Below are 19,482 nucleotides of genomic sequence, written 5' to 3'. Positions count from 1 at the left end.
ACGGTAGGATGTGCTAAAGGTTAAATCTATAGCGTCACATCCGCGCACGCTTCCTATTTAAACACTGTCAGCTAATTGTCGGTGTCCGTACACATATCGCAGTGTTGATGACATGATGTATTTAAACTGTCTAGTGTTCAATGTGGGAACATATACAATGTACACTGACTTCAATAAACATCTGTTACAATCCTATATTTAATATGATATAATTTGTATATCTATTTTCACATTTATCAATGATTTTAGTTTAATTTTTAATAAAGAAATATAAAAAAACACGATTGATATTTTCTCAGTTTACTCTTTGATAGCAGAAGTATTTGGCGAATAATTTCATCTTATTATAAATAGGAATGATGTTTGTTTGAAGATATCACCAAAACGGCCTAACTGATCACACTGAAATTTGGCAAAGATATAGAACATAGTCTGAAGAACACATAGTCTATTAATTATGTTTTATTTTATTTTTGCGGACGGTTTGCCAGGCGACATTGTCTGTCGAATTTTTTGTTTTCGTTAGTCAAATGTGTAACATCACTCGCGCGAAACTAACATGCCAGGCGTGAAACGAGTGCGCATATTAATTGGTAAAAAGGATACATCCTTAATGAATGATTAAGCCGCAAGACTGTTGTGTAGACGGACGTGTTTATAGAGCGCCGCGTCCGAGGTCGACAGAGATCAAAATTATTAATCAAGACAAAATATACGTTGAAATAGGATACTATAATGAAATAATCCTTAATGTTTTCAATTGTTTTAATTCAGATTTACTTTGTATATTTCGATTTACAAGTAAATTTATATTTTTATTTACCATATGAGGCATAATATTTTTTAATATTGAATAAGTCAGCGCTTGACCAATTGCGCTATTTTTTCCCCTTTCGTGGTGCCAAAGAATCATGAATTTAATTTTTTAATAAGAGTGAATCTCTAGACATAAATTAAGGTTACATACAAGATGCACATCATACTGGTGTTTTTTTTTATTTTTATTGAATGCCATAGTGAGAAAAGTTCATTTGAAACTGCTCGCTATTCTCATGATCGATTAATCCTAGTAGAGACTTAAGACAAGTCACACTAATATGGCTAATTTTATAATACTAATCTTACAAATATGATAAATGCAAAGTTTAGATGGATAGATGTTTGTTTGAAGGAATCTCCAGAACGGATGAACGGATCCTGATAAAATTTGCCATACATATAGAACACATCTGGAAAACAAATAGGCTAATATTTATTTTTTAATAGATAGTAATATACAAATAATAAAACTTCGTAGAGGTCGTATCAATTGAGAATATAATAACTTGAGTGAGACGACCTATCTCTCAATTAGTCGGCCGACCAGTTGATACTTCCGTCAGCTATAAATAAACTCGCGGCTAGGTGTGGCTAGTAAATTAATTAGAACACATGTTTTTACAGTTTCAACAAGACACGTCTGAATTAACGTATTACGTCTAATTGCGACCATTTAAATTAATGAAATGTTTTTTCGCTATTGAATCCACCTTTGTTTTGAATTCTCGTATGATAGTTTGGATTGATAGATTAGACACTTAGAAAAAAAATAAGTTTCACATCTGAATATTTTAATTGTACTATGAATGTGGATTTAGATGGTTATTATTTTAATTTTAGATAATAAAAGTAACGTAATAATAATCGTGGGTTTCTAAGATCAAAATGTCTATATAAAAATAACGAAATCCTTGACAAAGTTCTTTGACAAGAAACGGGAATTTTGGCATCAGAAACCTACGGTAAATTATTATTATTTGAATGGTAACACTTCGATCGCTTCACCGTACTTTCCAACTTACAAATACGTTGCAGTTAAGAACTAGGCATTCCTTACTAACTCTATTAAGTTGGGTATCGTTACTCAGCGTGCGTTGGGGGCATTAAACACCCCCAAAGGCATCCAGCCCCTACGCCTCGACCGCTAGACGGTTATTACCAGATATTACACTTATGAACAACCACCATTAAAACTGCAAGGAAACTTATCCCGTTACATATGCATGCGATGCGAGTCGAGTTTGTTCTGGGGTCATTCATAACCTAAGTCTAAGTGATACACACGACCCCAAAAATAATCGTATGCAAATTAAAAATCAATCTAAGTATTTTTAAGTAAGCTTACATACGTTAATAAAAGATAACAATATCCAATTAGTTATATAAAATATAACTAAACCGGAATTTGTGGTTATAATTAATATTAAATTCGCTCAAGTAATTTATTTAAAATGACTCATATTTCTAATAGAACGTGTAATCTATTTTCGTACACGACGCGACAGTAACAACGACTTACCTCCTTTCCTTTTAATTTACAATATTCTGATTCTTTTTAATTTTTAATATAACCTTACGATGAATCTTAATAATATTATAAATGCGAATGTTCAGATGGATAGAAGTTTGTTTGAAGGTATCTCCATAACTGCTGAACAGATCCAGTTGGAATTTGGTATAGATGTAGAACATAGTCTGAAAGAACACATAGGCTACTAATTATTTTTTTATTCCGCGTAGACGGAGTTGCAGGCGACAGCTAGTTATATAAAAACTGTGATCTTATTTCTGCGGTAGTGTTGTCGTCCGTATGTCACAAACTTATCTAGGATCACCGACAGACTTTGGTATACTTTGGAAGGCGGCCAGAAGTCTTTTTGGCCTGAAGAAGTCGTTTGCCGCAAGTTCTGTAATACTGGTTCAGTGTTTAGTGACGCGTTTTGTAATTGTACTGGGCGATGACATTGCTCCGTACTTCAAAACTATGCTTCTAAAGAACTAGTGTTAAGGAATTTGCGAGATTTGGTGTCTAAAATCGTGTTATCTTTGATTCGTTTATTAGTAAGATCTAACTGTGAAATTGCATCGCCGATTGTGACACATTATCTCTGTTTTTGTCTGACATTACATTACTAATGTTTCTTCGTCTTACTAATGTGTTAATGGATGGACGGATAAATGTTTGTTAGAAGGTAAATCCAAAACGGCAGCATAGGTCTCGCTGAAATTTAGCATAGATGTAGAACATAGTCTGGACAAACTCATAGGCTAATTAAGTTTTTTTTTAATTACGCGCGGACGAAGTCGCGGGCCACAGCTAGTGCTTAAACTCTTAATACCAAGAGCAGAATCGATAAATTGAGAAAACATGATAGTTAAAAAATTTACGTCACATTATTCAAACTAATAAATATTCAGAATTATAAAGCCTTATCATTTTTTTTAATATTCCACAGAAAAGTAAAGTATTCAAACGTAAAGTCCATGGATAATGCCTTATAATTTTCGTTTGAAGAAATGAATCACTAAAGCGACCTGTCCACCCATCTTGTTAACGTAATGCCAGCAATAGTAAGGCGTGTGGCAACACCTTACGTTTGTAGTAAGCCTAATATTAAATATTTGATGATAAAATTATACAGTACATCCATTGGAATACTGTATGTTGTATTGGGGGACATTTGTTGATTTTTTTTTCTTTTAAATGATACGTGCACTACTAAGAACTGGTTGATATAAACAATTAGTTTTGCAATTTAGGTTTCATATGATTAAAAATATAATATTAACATTTCTTTGATTTATTAACAATCTCTGAATGTTATTTTTAAATCTCTTCACATCAGTCGTCGCGCTGACAAACTTGCACGCACTCGAACGAGCAATTTAACTATTAGGGCCGGGGTTCCGCAGCAAGGAGCGGAACCGCCTGCTCAATTGGCCGGGCTAACGAGGAAACAATCTTGCACGCGCACCGCTTGCGCCCCGACTCTGCTCGATCTCCGTGCTTGGCCCGCGGCCTCGCCGGCGTGCACACTGCGCGTTATGCGACCCTGGTACAGTAACATTTTTAATAAGGATACTGGATATTACAAATTTCACATTCTATAAATAAACCTTCAATATTCCTGTATTCCTGGTACTTACTATTAAGATAATAGTATCAGTACTTCAGGAAATATGAAATGTAAGTAAAATTAATCAAAAATCAATTACAGAATTACTAAATAATTACTATATTTGCAATGAAATTTTGGTTAAGCTAGGTCGCAAATAAAGCAAGCATTTAAGTCTAGTTGAAAAGAATTTCGCATTCAACTTTTGCAATAAAAATCGTTTTTTTTCAATCAAAGCAAATCGTTTTATTAACGATACGTCCCCTTACTCCGCCATCACTTTAGGTTGGAGGAAGAGACAATTTGAACGCGTGGAAGTAGTGAACAGTTGGTAAGCAAGTGGCGGTGCAGGATAATGGGTTCGGGATGTTTTGACGAGCCGTCTCGACCGGCTAGGATGTCTCTATTGAACCAATTGCTTTAATACGCTGCCAGTTTTACAATCACCATTACGTTACCTATTACTTCTGATAAAGTAACACAAGTGGCGTCAAAAATAGTAAAGGAAATTTCTTTCATTTTTCAAAGAATATTATAGAATCCTAGCTGTCGCCTGCAACTTCGTCCTCGCGAGAATGCAACCGATTCTCAAACCTAATGAATACACATATACATTTTTTTAATTGGTCAAGCCGTTTAGGAGGATTATGGGAGCTAATATTCTGACACGAGAATTTACATAAAAGACTAGATGTCGCCGCGACTCCGTTTGCGGGGAATTTAAAAATAGTTAAGTAACCTATGTGTTTTCTAGACTACGTTCTACATTCCAAATTTCAGCGACATACGTTCAGCCGTTCCGTAGATCCAAACAAACATTCGCATTCATATTACTAAGATTGATTGTTGCTCTATTATTTTAAAATAATAAGCTATCCTATAACTTCTTCAAGAATCTAAAACTAATTTCGTATACCCACAAATGTAATAACTCAAATCGTAAAAAATATAAAATTGACATTTGTAACGACCATATAATCAAAATTTAAATAAAATGTTCCGCTTATCGACAGGATGTTGAAAAAAAATTCGTTATTCTTACAAGTTGAACCGTAAAAATGATATTTTAACTCCCTAATGACCGCCTAAACTTGACGACGGAAATATGAATAATATAAAATGTGATAAAATGTAATGTTTTCCTTTAAAACAATAACTGGTGTTTCTGGTGTCGATAAGAAACATGCCAGATGTGACGCGGACACAATAGTTGTGGTCTAAACGAGGAACTATCACGGATAAACAAACACGTGTCAATATTATCATAGGATAAATATTTTAAAAACATCTTTCTTACATGCACATTATTACAGGAAAGTTTAGTCAAAAGTTGTAACAAACTTTAAGATAAAACTTTAGGTAACGTCTTTTTTTACAGAGTTTTGTAAATTTATATATTACGTAATTTTATTACTATTGTTAATGTTTTTAATAATGTAAAATATATATAACCTCATTGTTCGTACAGGAAAGAATTTAAAGTTACAATATGATGTCACCTGGGTTTCCCTCTTCTGATGCCTTCATTAAAAATTATTCAATAAGTACTCGACACTCATTGATGGAATATCCGTAAATTAGCTAAAATATATAAAAATAACTATATGTCGCTCTGTCCGCTTGGAATTAAAAACTTAATTAGTAGCCTATGTGTTCTTCAAGACGGCATTCTACATGTATGCCAAATTTCAGCGATGTCCAAGTCGCGGTTACGGAGATATCTTCATACTAACATCCATTCATCCATCCATCTTAACTTTCGCATTTATAACGTTAGTAAGATATATACCAAAGTAAGATTAGTTAATTAATTAATTATTTAAAATTAAATTTATTGAATATTAATTGTACGTTACTCTAGTTTTGGTTAAATTAAGCTTTCGTCATAAACTTATAACTTGAACGCATTTAAATGTAACCAGATATTGTTATCAGTTTTCTGTGCGCCGCGATTACGCCGAGCATGAGTGTTTCGCAACTTTGTATAACCGTGGATTCCCATTATCAAAATACATGTACAAAAACATGCTGCCATCTCTCTCATACTCTAGTAAAAAACAAAGACGACTGATGCTTTCACACAAGTGTGTTGATACTGCAAACTCATGATCGGGGACTTAGTCATACTTTCTGCTCTTAATATAACAGGCAATTATTAGAAATAGTTTGGATGTTTGGAATTGACAATAATAAAAATCTTACCGTAGAATTTCAGTGCGCTTCATCGCTTTTTTGACAAAATAGAGACCAGAGTAACAACAAATGGGTTACGCTAGTGAAATTCTACGTTTAATGTACAGTTCCTAATGTGTATAACAGAGTAACCGTGGGTTTCTGAGACCAAAATCATGTCGTTATCCTTGTTTTTCATCATTGAAAAAACAGAGATAACAATATGTTTTAAACGGAGATCGGTATCAGAAACCGACGGTAAGAAATCTATTATTAGTTGTTAAAATAATAGAAATATTCGAATACTGAGTTATTATATTTCAAACAAAGAGTCATCAAGGCTTCCCCACACAAAGGCAGGCGTCCTCTTGCATGCCGCCATCGCAGATACGGCGGCGGTCGTGTCCAGTATTGGCCATATGTCACAAGCGATACCGCGCTGTAGATAATGACGACTAATAAGTGCCTGTCTTCCAACACACCACTAGGGCTGCTACTTTATCGATATCAACGCATAATGGTCATTTATAATATTATTTTCTATCGAATATTTGTTTTACATTTGTACATTCAATTGTTTAAAATTTCCTGAAATACAATAATTTAATTAGGAACGGCTTAACTCACGTTATCAGCGTCTGGTGACGGCACTGACTAGATTTGGAATCGTCGGGGTCCATCTTCAAGGCGAGTGTTTATTTTGGGTTTTACGCAATCGCGTCGCATCTCGCACTGATTTGTGCATTGTGCATAATTACAAGAAGAATTACTATACTACTAATTCGAACTACAAAGTGATTTAAATAGTTGATAAATTTAATGGAATTTCTACGAATCATTTTGATTTGTAACTTGAGACTCTATGTCGATACGATGTATCGATAACACAGTGGCACATCACTAGGCGGTCCCGCGACGATGCTATCGCCGGTTTTTATTCTCGTGATATCCAGCGATAAGGTCGAAATGTCCTTTTTCATAGAAGTACAGTAATGGCCCAGAAAGCACGCTATGCTAGCTTCATCATTTATGCATGTTGATTGCTCCGACTTCACCCTTTACTGGCTATACATATTTTCTTCATATTTCCCTAATAAACGTTAAATATCTGAAATAACCATTCAATATATTTACACTGAATAAATTATTATAAATATATATAATTATATAGATGCTAGACAAGTCTATTAAAAATAATTCGAAGCTTACTCGACATCTTTCTGCTTTCAATTGGTTGTGACGTCATATAATCTAAACAACTTGACGGATTAAAATCTCAGAGTATCGAGTCAGACTTCAACAGTGCCTAGGTATGTCAACGTATTGCCTAACTTTAGTAAGTACAAGAAATTATAATTACTACTAGAATAATGGTTTTCATGTAGTTCAAATGACAACATGAAAATATTTTTCTATACTTGTTGGGCGTTACTCTAACACGCGACGTTAGTGACCTATCACGTACCTATGTATCTATCATCTTTCGCCTTGGACAATCACCGTCCGCCATTTTGATTTTGAAACGTTACATTTTATGACTAATTTACGCCGTGCATTAATTAATACTTTTAAATCTGAGTTAAATGTAAAAAACACTTATTAAATTAGAATATTAATTGAATTTACCGGGAAATTGAACTGCGTTGATAATTGTTTTGGTATATTGTTATCTCTTTTCTTTATAGGGTAAACAACGAAAGGCAAAGTGGAAATACGTGCCACTACTAATGATACGGAAGTCGAAATGTACGTTAATGCAATAAAAATTCAAATATTTGTTTAAAAACATTTATAACAGGACTATCTATGGCCTCCGACGTCGTTCGGGCGAAATTTAATAAATACGTAATAAGAGGAAAATGTCTTTAAGACTATGTTCTATGTATAGCATAGCATATAGCAAGATCCCTTTGGGTACCTAGAAATGCCTTCTAACATCCATCCATCTAAACTTTCGCATTTATAATACAATATGTTCACAACAAGTTTCACAACAAGTTTCACAACAAATATAAACATAACTATGTTGTTACATTTCATGATCTTTAAGACCCTAAGTTATAAGTAATAAACATTTACTTATTATAGTAGTAATAGTTTATAATTTTTTTAATGAAAAATATGTTATGCTTGGCCAGCGTGGTTGACTATGGTCTAGTCGCCCTTAACTAAGGGCTCCGAGCCCCTCGGTGGAGACGTATAGTGAGCTGATGAGGAAGATGAAATATGCTAAAACATGCTTTACACTATAAAACTATCGCACGTTTATAGAAAAAAAAAACAGCTATCGATTACCGACTACAATTTTTTTTTAAGTTAGTAAGATAAGATTTGAAATACATTGTACAAGGAGTTTTTACACTTTTGCTGCCATTTACTGTAAAGAAAAAGAAGAAATTTATATTTTTCTAATATTCTTTCTAAAATTTTTATTTATATTTTATTCAGTAATGTCAGATAAGGTTTCTGTCTTTTGCTATTCATGTTCTACGATATTAACACATTTTTCTTCAAATAAGGGATTTTCATTTAAACCCCTGTATATTCATCGTTACTTATTTTAGCTCTTATTTGATATAAAATTATAATATATGCGTATCATTCTCGTATAATTATTACATTTAATGACAATTTCCTTACATTAATTGGCATCACGACTTATTTATATCGTTATGGATAAATGGCACTAAGGAAAATATTAATTATATTATAAATACTAAATTCTTGTTGTAATTTTAACGATAAAATGATGAGTTCGAATTATTTTAACTTTTCTTGTAAACTAGTAACATACTAAGGTATATCCTTTCCAGATATTTTTAATTAAACTACAATGACTTCGTGACTTCGCTGAATTAAAATTACTAGCCTATGATATGCGCGGATTACCTACTTTCCCGTCAAAGTCCCGTTAAAATCGGTCCAGTCGTTCCTTTGATTACTAGAAACAAACGCGGCGTTGCTGACAGACATAAAGACAGATAAACAATTTGACAATTATTTTTTCGTTATTAGCAACGTAACGACATTACATACAGACATTCCAATTTTATTAATATGTATATTTAATAATATTCACATATTTTCTTAACGATGGTACCATAGCGTGCCACGTCCGGCATATGGTCAAAATGACCATAAGTCACCGTTTAAATTGTAAACGCAAAGAATAGATAATGTAATATAATTGCAAAGGGTGCAACAATTTCCCACGCATTCCTACACAGCGCACTTCCCCCGTTGAGGGTGGCTCGTAGGAAATGACCCCGGTGCCATATGGCTCTACCGATACCTATCTTATTGTCTTATTATTTTAATTCATTGCTTTTAGTTTTAAAAGTACATTAAATTTAGTTTAAATCTGATATGTAATAAGTTTAAAGTTGATATGACAAAATTATTAAGCAATACTTACGTTTGGTTAATCGAAATTATATTTTATTAAAAAACAAGCTATCGCCTCTTATCCGTCCTCGCGGAATTGGAAGAACACATAGGTTACTAAGCCTAAGATTCTCCTTCCAGACTATATTCTACATCTGTGTCAAATTTCAGTGCGATCTATGCAGCCGTTCTGCATACCCACAAACAAACATCCATCCATCCAAAGATTAAGAGGCCATTGATAATTATGTAACGAATGTATTTTAAATATGATGTGTAGTAATTTGTATTTTTTTAATTATATAGTCTAAAGCATGTTTTAAATTACAACTCTCTTGAATTTAAGTAGCAAACACATGCCTTACCTCTACGGCGAACTGTAATAAACTAAACTCGACGTAACCCTAATTCCAGTTATTCCGTCCTTGACTGGTTTGTACAAGAGTTAATTCTAATTTGCGAAAATAACCAACGTAAACGTTCCGCTCTAAAATTTCAACAACATTCGTCGTACCATTGCTTAAACTTCTAACGAAAAAGACCTACAATTTGAGTTCGAAAACCAAAAAAATAAACATATGTATGTTACATACCTTTACTAACTTCGTTACAAGTGCACGGTGCTTGTTTACATCGGGAAATGTTATTTTTTTTTAATTTCATGAAACTCGTTTGCGTGTTATCGTACTGGAGACGGAAAGGAAACATTTCCGGAAAAATTAGACGCCGCTTGGTAGCGGATTGAGTAAGGGTGTGTTCACAAACGATCTATCGATAAGGTCTTTTGTTTTGTTTTTATTGTTTTGTATTATATCATTGATTAACATGTGGACTATGGATGGACTTAGATGGAATGATGGATGGATGGATGGAAGTTTGTTGTTATGTATCTCCAGAACAACTGAAGTAATCTCGTTGAAATTTGGCATAGATGTAGTCTTAAAGAAGAACGCACAGGCTACTAATTATGTTTTTAGGGTTCCGCACCTCATACGAAAAAAACGGAACCCTTATAGGATCACGTAGTTGTCCATCCGTTTGTCTGTCAAAATCCTTTTTTTAATTTCGCGCGGACGGAGTCGCGTGCGAAAGTTACTGTATTAATACAAGTGGCCAGTTGATAGTCGCCAGCTAGACTGTTGAAAACCAGAGATAAACATTTTTATACATAATAAGGAAGCAAATCACGGGCGATATTGTCTATGATTTCAATTGATTTTAATAATATAAATAATATAATAAAACTATAGCAATAATTTATTATTATGCAAAGTAATAGCGTACAGGTGTAAGGAACAAAATTAAGAATTGCGTTACAATAATAATTATTTCCGTTATGGTAATGACATCGACAACATGAGGCGCGCCCCTAGCGCCCCTCGCGGTGCGGTATGAAATCAACAGGTCGTGTCCGCATCGCATGCCTCTAGTGCCCCCAACGAGCCCCTTTACACACATACGATATTCCTTTTTTAAAATAAAGAATTATCAATTAAATGCAATCTTAGATTTTACAAACTAAAAATGTGATGTGTTTCCAACAGTTGCTAGACAATTCTAAATTTTAGAGCTGTCTAAATTCAACCTAATATTTTAAAGTGGGTGTGACGATTTACTGTTGATTTCTGAGACCAAAATCTTAAATATATCGTCATCTCTGTTATCATCTTTGACAAGACAGAGATAACAATACTCTTTAAACATTCCTATTATTTCAACGTGATGGTTGAAATATTTTGCTAAGGCTAGTTTTTCTATCAAAGCTTTTGTTTCAAAATATTATAGTAATCAGTCCTTTTTAACTTTAACAGATCAGAACTAATTTAGCTTGTTATCCAAAGGGTACATTAAAAACAAATAAATAAAGTACCGTGTCGGCATTGCTAAGGGCGCCCTCCGCGGTTGCAGTCCGCGACTGGTCACAGTTTGACAACCCATTGCTTATTCATGACGTGGTAATTATCGGAATTGTCCGGAGCCCCGTGGAATTACGATACATGACTTTTTTAATATTAAACAACGCCCGACAACTTTCCACGGCCCATACAGTTTTTTTTTATGATCCAACTAAATTATTTGTCGGACACTGTCTGCCAGGATTCGTTATTCTGCATTGGTTTTAAATGTGAAATACCCTAGATTGGATGTCAGGTGGTTAATAAAATATATTTTTGTTTTTTTAATGGATAAAAATATGAATCACATTTAGTGAATAGTGGGTTTTTAAGATCTATTTTCCCATCACTTACCTTGTATTGCAAAACTTGTGCTTGTACAGCGGCCGCGGAGGAAGCGGCGCGTGACTCCGGCGGCATCGGAAGTCATCCGCTATTGATACCATCTCATTGTGCCGGCAAATTGCGGCCGGATGTTGGAAGAGACGGCGAGCGCGTCTCCATTGCCACGCTAAGTTACGTTACCCGGCAAAGTCGCTTAGAAAAAAAAACTAAAAAAAAATATGTAGAGCGTGAGTGTGCTCTGCATCCTGAAATTTATTATAATATGACATATTTTGTAACAAATTTTTATTTATCGAGTTTGAACTTTAAGAAAATCAAGTTTACAAGATGATCGGTTTTCCTTTAGGGTATGAATTTGTTGGAATCTATTGAGCACTGGATACTAGTTTTATAAATTCAAATAAGAAGTAATTTTGGATTTTTTGACACCTTATCATGACTGACCTATCTCCGTGATAGTCGTAAATAATAAATTTTATAAGTTAGAAAGATGTAAAATTTAAAATGTTTGCTCTATGCTTCTGTTGTTAAATTGTCAATATCGTGTAGCAATGGAGTCGCGCACAGCACCGCGTGTCTCACAGAATTATTTCTGACATTTTTAGACTCATTGTCCTCCTGAATACGGAGTCACGCTCCAAAAGAAATTAATGCCGTTGATACATACGAGGCTTTTGTTACCTGATGTCACATATTCACCCGCCGTGTGCCGCCTAACGCCCAGAATCCTCACTCAACCCCACGCCCGCCTACGACAATATTGCGGGAGAAATATTTGATATTAAGATGTAGTTCATCTTATAAGAATCTGGACTAAAATTACTTACCTCAATTTTACTTAAATAAAAAAAATATTCTTATTAGAATTTTTGCGATAAAGAACGTCTCGTAAGATTTTTTGAGATATAAGTTATCCATAAAATCTTAGTACAATTTTTACAATGAACTTTAGCTTTTTTTATTATTAACACGTTTTCAACTTTTATCAATAAAAATGTGATGTTTTCTGAATTTATCATTATATCTGAATTTTACACGAATCTTACTTAAAAGGAAATTTTTAAACCAAAATTCCAAACATTAGATGTAAAAATCAGAGCATGAATTAATTAACGTAGGGTGTTCAATTTATTTTATGAAAAATAAATATGAAAGTTGCTTGTTGATACATCATTTTGCTATGTGGTCACAATGAAGCGTCTTGGCGGAGCGCGCGCGCTCCCCGACGCGCACAGGCAGGTGTGCAGCCCCCTCTTGTTACAGAGCGCGCGCTCCGGCGCCGCCGCGGGGCCCTGCCCGCCGCCCGAGCGCCCAATCGCGTTCCGCCGTGCCAGTGATGTCATCGGAGGAGGAGGCCGAGCGCGCGCCCTACTCCGATAGACTGCTCAAGAAACACAAACGCGTCAGACAGCGCGTGGACGCCGGCGAGCCGCGCAATTCTTACTCGACCCTCGCGACGAACGGACCGCCCGCGCGCGTCGCACACATGAGCGGCGGACTGTACGGCGCCATCTTCGACGGCCGCCAACACTTCGGGCTTTTTGCGCCCGGATACGCCCCAGCGGAGATGCTCAACGAGCTGCTGGGCCGCGCGCCGCGCCCCGAGGACGCTGGCGACGACGCGCCCGCTGGTGACATTGCGCACCGCGTGCTGCGCGACATCCTCCAGAGTCGAAAGAAAGAGCTACTGCGCCTTTCGCCTGACAACAACAACGTACTCGCCGATAACAACAACGAGCCCAAAGTGAAGCGCTCGCCCGAGAGGCCCGCCTCACGCGACTCGCGCCCCGACCTCGACGACGCGCTGCTTGCGCTCGAGGGCGCCGGCGATTCGCGCACCTCACCGCCGCTTGCGCATCCTGAGCCGCTGTTGGCGCCCAAATCTGAGCCTGAGGACCGCGACAGTGACGTGCAACGCTCCTCGCCTCGACCCCTCGATGTGAAACGTGCCCGTGTTGAAAATATAGTGTCGACGATGCGCTCGAGCCCTGTGCCGCAGCAGCCACAAGTGAACGGCTGCAAGAAACGGAAGTTGTACCATCCGCAGCAGCACGACGGCGCAGCAGAGCGGTACGGTGCCAGTCACGGCGGCAGCGCTCGCACGGTGTCGGACGATTCTGAAGATGACGGCGAGCGGCCCATACAACAAAAGTTAGTAGAAAAAAATGCTTTAAAATCACAATTAAGGACTATGCAAGAACAATTAGCTGAAATGAAAGAAAAATACTTGGAATTGTGCAATCGTATGGGACACGAATCGGAGACTGTAGATAATGATGGTGCGTCTAGTGATGTAGAGCAGACCGAAGACCCGGTGCCCAAATCGGAGCCTCTTTCGCCCGCGAAAGAAGTGCCTCCTCCGATTCCAACTAGTGTCGCCCCTAATATGCTCACTCAGGTGATGAATAAGATGATGTCTGCGAAGATCCATGGACACGGTGGGCCACATCCACATCTCCCGCCTAATTTTAACGGTGCTCTACCTTTAATACCTCACTTGCCTCCCAACGATCACATTCATCCGCCGCATCCTCACCAGCATCTCAACAATGCAGCGGCCATGTATGCTATTAATGTCGGCCAGAAGCTGTTTCTAGAACAAGAGGCTCGGATGAAAGAAGTAGCAGAACAGCAACAGAATAACCAGCAACAGAGGCCACAGTCGACTCAGCATTCCCCGCAACAGAGACAAATGGGACCGACTCCGAAACCACCTATGTCCTCCGAGCTTGCCGATAGACTAGATGCCCTACGTAGTAACGCAGGCTCTGTGGGACCCGTGTCTGGTGCCGATTTGGAGGGGCTGGCCGAAGTACTTAAAAACGAGATCTCAGCGTCCCTTACGACTTTGATCGATTCCATCGTCACGCGATTCGTGCACCAGCGTCGGATCATGGGCAAGCAATCGGAAGCGGCAGCGGCTGCGGCGGAGCAACTAAACAAAGACTTGATGCGGGCGACACGGATGATCGAGCGGAAGTCGCCGACATTGAAGCAAGAGCGATCGTCGGGACAGATGCCAGGTAATACCCCTGTTCATCACCAGGGTGCGCCCAACGGCGTGCCTTTTATGACACACAATCAGTTGTTGATGAGCCAGATGAATGGCCCGCGAGCGCCGGGCGCGGCATTTCCGCTGCACGGCGAGGCAAGCGGGCCTGGCCACGGTGCTCACGTCCGCCCTCCTACAGGGATGTTCCAGACGCCGCCGAAGCTGGGTCCGCTGTACGGCCCCATGAACGGTCACTACGAGCGTGAACCCAACCCTGAGCAGAACGAGGCTCTAAGTCTCGTCGTAGTTCCCAAGAAGAAGCGCCACAAGGTAACAGACACGCGAATCACGCCTCGAACCGTCAGCCGGATTCTTGGCGAGGGCGTGGGACAATCCCCAGAATCCCCGTCTCCGCGACCGTTCCCGGGGGGCATGGCGCTGCCGACGTCCGTGGCGATACCGAATCCATCGCTGCACGAGAGCCAAGTCTTCTCTCCCTACTCGCCGTTCTTCGGAGCGGGAGGTGGTCTGGCCCGGTCCCCACCTGCGCCCGAGAGAGATTCGCCACCACTACCGCACCCGCCAGCGCTGCTGCACCCTGCGCTGTTGGCGCAGCACGCCTCTCCCGACTACTTGCGGCACCACCATGCGCTCAGCCACAGCCTGCAAGGCCCACACCATCCGCAGCATATGGACACGCAAGACCCGCACTCCGACTGTAACTCCACTGACCTCGCCTTCGACGGAGTGCAGCCTACTATATCCTTTTCAATACATATAACTTAATATTATATTTGTTAGGTATCTTTAGGTATAAAAAGTATTAGTTTCGAGTTGCAATAGTAGCATACATGCCTGCTTAGTTGTAATGCTGTTACCACATAAGTCAAACGGTGCCATGCATACGCCCACGCATATCTTATTTCTGTAGTATTTAACCTTACGACTGCCACCACCTGCTTCCTACTTACTAGATGGCATTATACGACTCTTGAAGCCCGATAAATGCTGCGGTTTCTACGATATACATATACCTCCCCATCCCCATCCATACGAATGCCACGTAGCGCAGTGAAAGATTATTGCTTCAGTCTTGAGGAGAATAAATGCGCTAGGTAGATACAGACAGAACACATTTTTGTATTAATTTAATTGCACCTTAATTTCTTTAAATATTACGTGAATATTTACAAGAACTGGGATAGATTAATAAAAGTAAATGCCTCGACAGACACCGGCTAAGGTACTTTATAAGATTAGATGCAAACGGATTAAGAGTTGTGGTGCTTCGCGAGTCAGCCTACGTAATAGTGGGATATAATCAGATTTATATCTACTACCCTCCCTGTCTTTACATTTCTTGCTTTATACATGCCGGCCGTTGTTCCACAAACTTAAAGCTGTCTGTTGTGTCACAAACCTAAATAACTCCAATTAGTATAATTTAAAGTAACATCGCATTTTTATTCTTTAAAGTAAAAAGTCATAACCTTAAATTTGTCAAATTATCGAATTTTTTATCGCAATAAATGACAGTTTTCAGTATGTTAGGTTATCAGGGTTGGCAATTTAAAAGTAGTAAAAATTTTAACCTATGACTAAAACATATTTTTTTATTAATTATAGTTGTTTATGATAGTTAAACATATTTTTTTCTCTAATTGTTTTTTTTGTGTGATCAACTCTACCAATGAAATCCATAACTCCATTGCACTCTTCAACACTAACGCCGATGCACCTCCGCAAAGCAAAGCTGATGTTCTTCTGGGTGCGGTATCCGAGCTCTGCTGTCCTCAAGATGTACTTCCCTGACATCAAGTTCAACAAGAACAATACAGCGCAGCTCGTCAAATGGTTCTCTAACTTTCGGTGAGTTGATTTTTTTTATCTAGCTTTTAAGAGTCCGCGAGAAGAAAAATACTCAAGGTCATATAAAAAATTAAACAGTGTTTCAAATAAAATTTAGCTTAAATATACGTCATCCTTTTTTATACTACGGCAAGGCGCAGATTTTTTTTTAATTATGACTATTGAATACATTATTATGTGTAGGCTTACGAAATGAGTTCTTGACCAATAAATAATAAAATTATACCAAGAGTGATACATATTTGTGGTGAAACATGTAACTACTTTGACGTCCATAATATCCTTCACCGGCGTTCAAAGGGTTAAAACACGCGTCTAACTATATTTTTATGGTAATATAGTCAGTCTCTAAACACTAAAAACCCACTTTATGACGAACATACCATATGTATTTTGGAAAAAAATTATACATTCTGTTACTAAGCACGATAAAGACATCGACTACTTATATTAAATTTATTTTATATATGAAATTAATTATTGACTTATCTAATAGTTGTATAAACCGAAGTGTAATATTGCGGTTTGTTGCCCAATTAAAATTGTAAATATACATTAGAATATATAAAATTTTAGACTCATTACACAACGTATGAGGAAAGCGACGTAACGTACTATTTAAGGATTGAATAGTTTCCGTTTTTCATTCCTTAACTAGCTGTTGCCAGGGACTCCGTCCGCGCGGAATTATAAACAAACTTAATAACTAGCCTATGTGTTCTTCCAGACTATTCATCCATCTAACCATTCGCATTTATAATATTAGTAAGATTATGTATTTTTAATTGTTATATAAAATAACTCTGATTAATGTACAAAAGTACACTTTCTCTATCCCTTGCATTTTTGTATTTTTTATTCCACAATTCTTCTAAAACGATGTAAAACGATTCGTTAACAGCAATTAAGACTCCTTCTCAGACCGTGCTATAATCCTATTACTCGATAATAATTCGTTAAGGGTTGTAAATTCACTATTTCCTAATTTTAATAGGAGGAAGGGACAACCCTAAAACTATTAAGTCAATGGGGTTGGCACAATATATATAAAATTACTTTTCAAATCTCAACAGCTCATAGACACAGAATATGTTTAATAAAAAAACTAGTATAAAATATCAGACGTCATATGTCTACGTATGTCTGTGTAAGAATTCCTTATACTAACTAATCATAGATTAAAAAGAAAACAGAATCAATAATAATACAGTTATTACGGCCAGTCCTAACGGAATAACTGATCGTCGTCATTATTAAATTATAGAAGAAAATGCGTTCAAGTAATGTCGTTTTATAATAGATTCAATAGCATGTCTAGTCTTTAATTTGATAAACACAATAAAGTAAATAGTTATTTTACCTTCCATACAAAAAAAAACTGAGTTTTTTTTTTAATTCCGCGTGTACGGAGTAGCTGGTGACAGCTATTTTAAATAGAATGGTAACATCGTGTTGCAAGTAACGGAAAAATCCCCCTCAGTATTGATTTATACTCGACTAATTTTCGCGTTATCTAAGCCATGCGATAAGGGGCACCTGCCATAAGCCGCGTGCTTCTATGATAAACACACTTCCCCATCTTTGCCTACCTGCGTGGCCTATTCTGAAACGTTCGACTTACGCAATTTCAGTTATAACAATATATGGGGATTCGTTCGAAATATTGTCGAGTGATTGGAGAATATACCCTTATCTAACACTTCAGTGGAATATATCAACGTATTTATATCTCAAGCTTGTCGTATCTTTTAGATAAAAGGAATGCTTTGTAAAAGCTTTGATAACGTTATTTGTTGCGTCGCTATTGAAATTTTTGTTATGAAGTTTTCCCTTAAAATATAATTTATTAATAACATTATCAATACTAAATAACGTTTCGTATTAAGATTTAAATTAAAACAATGAAACATGCAAACGTTTCAAGCAAGCTTAATGAAAATGTATATCATGCAATCCATTTCCACGTATATTTTACAATTTAAACTTTTCTTGGACATCGAAAAAGATGTCATCGCGTTCGATTCTTTTTACCTGAACTTTGTCCGTGCATTGTGCCCCTAATGGTGGTATTGTGGACATCGGAAAGCGGTCATTTCCTTCGCGATAAACATCTCTCAAAAGGCACTGAAAGGGCGAGGGCGTTTCAGAGGCGCACGGAGGGTAATTACAAGCCGGTCAGAACTTTAATAATAAATGGCATTTTAAAATTAAATCGATTTTCAAAACTATATATAAACCTACAATGTTTTTAAACTTTCTACCAAATGGACTTATCACTATTCCTTTAGAAAAAATATTTTGGTACACTAATTGCTTAAAAAAAAAAACCAACTAATTGTAAACACTCAAGGATAGAATTCGATTCGAATGACACATTACTTGTCAAAATCGGTCCAACAGTTAAGGATACACGAGGTTACAAACACAACGGTGTCAACTTGCATATGGGTTTTGAATGAACTAGGAACTTCTACTAACCTTAAAATACTAATTTTTATTGTTGAATAGTTTAACTATCGCTTTTAATATTTTATTATATAAAAAAAAATAAAAAAAAATTAAATACAACACGATAAATCTAAACAAAAGTCTTAACTTTTGCTAAGGTCTTTAACATAGTCGTATTTACCAAAGATTGTTATATAAAAATTCTCATAATTAACTCTTTATTAAATATTAGATTAGACTAATTAATTTCGTCTACATAAAATATTTAGTGCACAATAATCGAGAATATAAACGATTAAAAAGTTCTAACTCGATAGCCTTTGCATCGATAAACGACGTCGATAATTACAGCAGTTAAGAACAAACTTTTTTTTTAATTAAGTGCAACACAGAAGCCGGGACACATTGAGCCTCATTACGCTTTTGTCTTTTTTTTTCTTTT

At 36.9% G+C, this 19,482-nt stretch overlaps 1 protein-coding gene across 4 annotated transcripts in view; it reads left to right on the top strand.

Moving 5' to 3' along the window:
• Nucleotides 1-19,482, top strand: part of pros (homeobox protein prospero) — an 87,254-nt gene that overhangs the window by 48,758 nt on the left and 19,014 nt on the right. The window contains exons 1-3 of one of the 4 annotated variants that reach the window (XM_013315533.1): nt 13,036-14,754; nt 14,923-15,482; nt 16,438-16,592. In XM_013315533.1, the coding sequence (XP_013170987.1) occupies nt 13,068-14,754; nt 14,923-15,482; nt 16,438-16,592 (2,402 nt within the window). In that variant the 5' untranslated portion in view covers nt 13,036-13,067. Of the gene's footprint in view, nt 1-12,994; nt 15,510-16,437; nt 16,593-19,482 lie in introns of those variants that run through there. The other 3 variants (XM_013315531.1, XM_013315532.1, XM_013315534.1) reach the window with 3 other exon arrangements.

Source organism: Papilio xuthus, unplaced genomic scaffold, assembly GCF_000836235.2.
Source record: "Papilio xuthus unplaced genomic scaffold, Pxut_1.1 DF826961.1, whole genome shotgun sequence".
Lineage (NCBI taxonomy): Eukaryota > Metazoa > Arthropoda > Insecta > Lepidoptera > Papilionidae > Papilio > Papilio xuthus.
The sequence above is the reverse complement of the archived record's forward strand: the minus strand, read 5'-3'. Positions and strand labels throughout refer to the sequence as shown.